Source organism: Notothenia coriiceps, unplaced genomic scaffold, assembly GCF_000735185.1.
Source record: "Notothenia coriiceps isolate Sejong01 unplaced genomic scaffold, NC01 NC01_scaffold00028157, whole genome shotgun sequence".
In the NCBI taxonomy this organism is placed as follows: domain Eukaryota; kingdom Metazoa; phylum Chordata; class Actinopteri; order Perciformes; family Nototheniidae; genus Notothenia; species Notothenia coriiceps.
In genome coordinates, this window is record NW_011360858.1 from 92848 (window position 1) to 97847 (window position 5000).

The following is a 5000-nucleotide window of genomic DNA, read 5'->3' on the forward strand; positions in this document are numbered from 1 at the left end:
GTTGTTTATGTACATGCTGTAACCTACTTGCTGCCATGTTTGACAGGTCTCCCTTGAAAAAGAGATCGATGATCTCAATGGGACCATCTGGTTGAATAAAGGTTTAAAATTTGTTTTTGTTTTTTTAAATCGCGGTAGATTTAGTCAGTCTCACGACGGTATTGAGACATTTATTTACCACAATATCACCATATTCGATATATCGTTACATCCCTACTGCACACGCATGGGTACGATACAAACGAGAACTGTTTAAACGTTTAGTTGTGCCAGTTTGCCTAATGCAGATAGAAATACAAGCTTAACACAGCGTTCAAGTTGTACACAAACTGTTCTTCTCTGAATAGTTTTCTCATGGACTTTTTCCTGGTAGAACATTTTACCAATAAAAAACGTTCACAGTACGGTCTGTACATTACCCGGAGTAACCAGATTACTTTTGATGTGGTGAGCACAGCTAATGAAATGAAATCAACCCTCATTATGCTGCGGTGGATGCTGAAATCACAGGGACAAACTGTGCAAGGTCACTTAAAACTAGCCTGGTTCCAGATTTCTGATTATCTGTCCACATCTAGGATTTGAACAGCAATTAAAATGTGTCTGGGATTGAGCAAACTGAGGGCCATTTCTGTCAATTGCGGAAAAAAACAAACAGCAGACCAGCCAGGGCTTTGCAGGAAGGATTAAGAATGATGTTGTCATCTTTCTGATACATCCATGAAAAGAGTAGCTTTTTAAGAGTTGAGTATAATCTACTAAAAAGTAACACACATTCTCCTTCTCCTGGGAAATCTAAAGTAAATTGCGCACAGCGAACCCTAACTCATATTCTATTTCCACTGAAAATGACATCAACTGGATGGATATGTGAGCCGCTTCGGACACAATAAATTGGCAAACATGAACAGAAAGTGAAAAAGTGAAACCAAATGGGACCACAGCAACTCTTAAATAACAGTAAAGGTTAACCTTAAATATTTCAGACATGTATTGAATTATTACGGAGGTAGAACTTGATTGGTAGTTTTTGCCTTTTTTAGACAAGAATAAAAACCCAGTGTGATATTTACACAGTGAGCTCCTGTGATGAGGCAATGGGCATGACATCATTGTGAGAGAGGGATTACCAAATAAAGAAACAGTGCACGTCTACCTTGAGGTTGTAAGTCAAAGCGGGGGTGTCGGTCAAAGTGCATGTTGTCTGTGTTCTCCGAGTGGCTGCGTGAGTCACATGACTCGCACAGGTGAAGGGGGCTTTTGTTATTCAGGTCTTGGCAGTCTGGGTGATGGCAAACCTAAAAGGGAGAAAGAGAGGGGGGGGGAAGAGAGGACAAGAGAAAGTCAGATCACATAACTGCCAAGCACACAAGGTCCCCGCTGTACAAACATTTTAAAAGACTGAGCCAAAGTGAAAATGGCAAAACACTCGCACACATTTAAAATAAACATCCCCTGCTTGACTATTGTTTTTCTGCCACAGTTAGACGACCGCAGAGGCTGCCACTGGCATTCCTGAGGTTTGGTGACTCCCAGCTTTACACCGTCTGCCCCCTCTGTGGGATGACGGCTAATGTAATTAAAGTTAGATTTCCACCTCGTGTGCAGATCTGGGACCAGCTTACCCCTTGTGTAATCTAAAACCCTATCCGAGCTGTGGGACAATAAAACCGACCACAGGTCAGCTTCCAGTTGGCGACGCGCAGCAGAAGGCAGCAGGATTAAGGATCTCTCACTGTCTAGGACCAGACAGATCAAACCCCCCCCCCTCACCTCCCCGATGCTCTTTCCTTCACCTCAGGAGTACCCCAGGACTCCCCCACAACTCCTCACTCCACCCCGTGTCGACATCACCCACAACCCGGCTCAGGAAGCGAGGATGTATGAGGAGATACAATGGAGCTCCAGCTAATGTACTTCCTGTCATTGTCTCCATGTACGCTGGAGGAGCAGTGTGTCTGTGCATGTGTGTTTTAATGTGTGCACAACAGGGGTTTAAAGCAGTTAGGGAGTCTAGCTTTCAAGTAAACACAACAACTATAGAAATACAGGAGGTAGATGTCATCTCCTGAGAGGACACTGTCATATTGGCTCGTCTGAGGTATAAGATGCAATTGACTAATGTTATTGCTGGCTGGTATTTTTTTTGCGCTACTTAATACTGTAAAAACACTGTTGTAAAAATACCACCATGTAATATATATACTTCTCACTAAATACCACCGTCTTACTGACTACATTATGACTTTATTTACATTTCTATCTTGGATGTGTACTTGCCTCTTTATTTAATCTGTTAATGTTTCATATTTTCTTCTATTTGAGTTGGTCTTATCTGCCCTGTCCCCTTCTCTGTCAAACTGTAAACGTCCTCACTGTGGGACAATTAAAGGATTTCTAATTCTGCTCCAACATGCTCTGCACTGCAACATGCTAATACCAGTGGGTAGGTGCTATCTGAGTGGTAACTCCGATTTCAATACAAAATGACGCTCTCCATCCCCGCTCCTGGTACTCTACCGTAATATTCTGCAGATCGGAGCCGGAGTCTCCCCCACTCCTGCAATTCGGCTCCATATCCATGCCAGGAGGCACCCAGCCAAGACCCCAATAAACATCCACCTCGCTTCCCTCGCTGGCCGGCTAATTCCCTGTGCAGCGTGCCCCCCGTCAGACACACCGCCTTATTAATCCACTCCTCTCGATGTCTAGCCAGGTATAATCACAGATTTCAAGGAGCGGGTCGCAAGGCTTGGGGAGGACAGAAGGAGGGAGGAGGGGTAAGGTTATGGGAGGGTGAGGAGTCCCAGTGAAGATATAAACCCAAGACAGGAAGGAAGGAGGTAAAAAAAAGAAGAAAAAAGGTCCATCCAGAAGCTTTTCAGAAGTACAAAGCCCCCCTAATCTTGCAGCCTAATTGGTGCCTGTGCTCTGTCAAAGCCATCTGACGGTCCTGCAGAGATTAAACAGCCTCACCACGAGCTCCACAGACCAGGGTCTTCTACTCTTTTCCTCTCTCTCCCTTTCTTCTCTGTCCTCTGCCACTTCCAACCCAGACTCCTCCCTTCCTCTCAAGCACAGAGGGTCAATATACCCAGGCAGAGCCCCCAAAGAGAGAGAGGTTTTAAATAGAAAGAGACAGAGGGACAAGAGTCAGAGAGGCTCAGTTTCTCACTGTGAACATGACAGGCTCTCCTCCAATAGGCACCACTGCATTAAAGGATTATTCCAGTTTATTACAACCAACGTAATTGCTTATCTTTGGACACATCAGAACTTAGAATAGGGGGGCACCACTATCACAAAGTGGCAGACAGCAAGAAAGCATTTAGACCATTCACATTGTATTATTACTGATAGGAATAACTGCCTAATCCATGAATCTGCAAACCAAGTTGTAATAAACTAGAATTACCTTTAACTCCTTACCTTAACAAAGGTTAATCTACAGCCATGCTGGCGCTGTTGCTATAGAGACTGTACCTGGGCAAATCTGGGCTATAAGCTAAATGCTAGCGTCGCATGCTAACACGCTTGACATGCTGGTGTTTATCAGATATAATGTTTACAATATTCCCAATCTGAGATGAGTGTGTGTGGCATGCTAACTAGGCTTGGTTGGTATTATGGGAAGCATTAAATCAATACCGTCTGCTTTCTATGAAGCTGTAGTGTCCACTGAGTTCAAAAAGATGGCGAATACAAGGGTTAGGGTTCATAATAACGGTTACCTGTGAAGAACCGCATGCTACAGTGCTAAAACTCAAAAGCTTGTTGCCCTTTCTTGCTTTCCCAGACCGGATTAAAACAAAAAAAAGTTTAACCTACAACCCCAGTGAGATGTCAGTAAGGTATAAGGTATTGAAAAGTAGACACTCCCCAAGTCTCACGCTAACATCTGGTCATAAGAACACACCACAGAGTGCAGCTGAGACTGATGGGAATACTCTGCAGAGATTGAGTCGTAACGTATTGGACACATAATGATATTGGCAAAGCATCACCATAGTCAGTCCGATTTATCCTAGCCAGACCATGACTGTTTTCTAAACAATTAGAGTTCCTGTTGAGTCTTGTGCTCTCTGCATAGTTAACATGGCAGAGGAGGATAATGAGAACATTTCAAGTAATTTCTCAATCGTTGCAGAGGATGACGTTGCAGCTACAGTAGAGAGTCTCACCTCTTACTGAGTCACTGACCTCGACAAACCACACTGCCAACGAGACAGCTACTTGGCAGACGCAAACAAGTCACGGGAATCTGTTACAACATCACCTCCTCAGGGCCCTCGGAAGCAAACATCGATGCATGAACGCACATTTTCGTGCAGAAGGGGTCAAATGTCCCGTCGCACCCAAGTGGTATTTTTTCAACGAGATATGGAGACAGACGGCCGGGCCAGAGAAACACGAGCGAATCAGACGCCATATTTAGACAATAGCCCAGATAGGTAGGCCTTCCTCGCTATCAAATTGGGGCGTTCACATTCCTGCTGAGAATATCTGATGCTTTAGCCAAGACAAACGAGTGCATTACAGGATGAAGAAAAGGCACCGAATGGAACAAGAACTTAAACAAACCAAGAACAGCTTGTAATCATGACAGATAAATGAAGATATAATCCTAAAATAACTTCACCCAGGACAACAAGGATGTTTGCAATACTCAACATTCCTATCAATGAGGGGGATGATTGATACTTTCATTATCCGGCTGTCTCTGACAAAACGATGAAGCCGACTGTAAGAGAATGTGTCCGTGGAGAACAGCTGACAGGATACATGCCTCTTTTTGTCATGTGAGTGTGTCGCGTGTGTCCCCCCCCCTCTCCGCATGCCTGCTCTCAGATCTGGCTGGATTAGAGGGGAGGTTTCGGGGGGGGGGGGCGGCACGAGTGACTGTAGATGAAACACTGCAAGCCCCATTCCCCAACAGCTGAGATCACACGGCGACCCCTCGCCTTGGCTTAGCACGTCAAACGCCACGTGGCACCTGCTCT

The 5000-nt window shown here is 44.8% G+C and overlaps 1 protein-coding gene across 1 annotated transcript in view; it reads right to left on the reverse strand.

The window, feature by feature from the left end:
• LOC104958056 (pleckstrin homology domain-containing family G member 5-like) overlaps positions 1-5000 on the reverse strand; it is a 51781-nt gene that overhangs the window by 38911 nt on the left and 7870 nt on the right. The window contains exon 2 of the mRNA XM_010785764.1: positions 1157-1298. Within this exon, the coding sequence (XP_010784066.1) occupies positions 1157-1199 (43 nt within the window). The 5' untranslated portion in view covers positions 1200-1298. The remainder of the gene's footprint in view (positions 1-1156; positions 1299-5000) is intronic.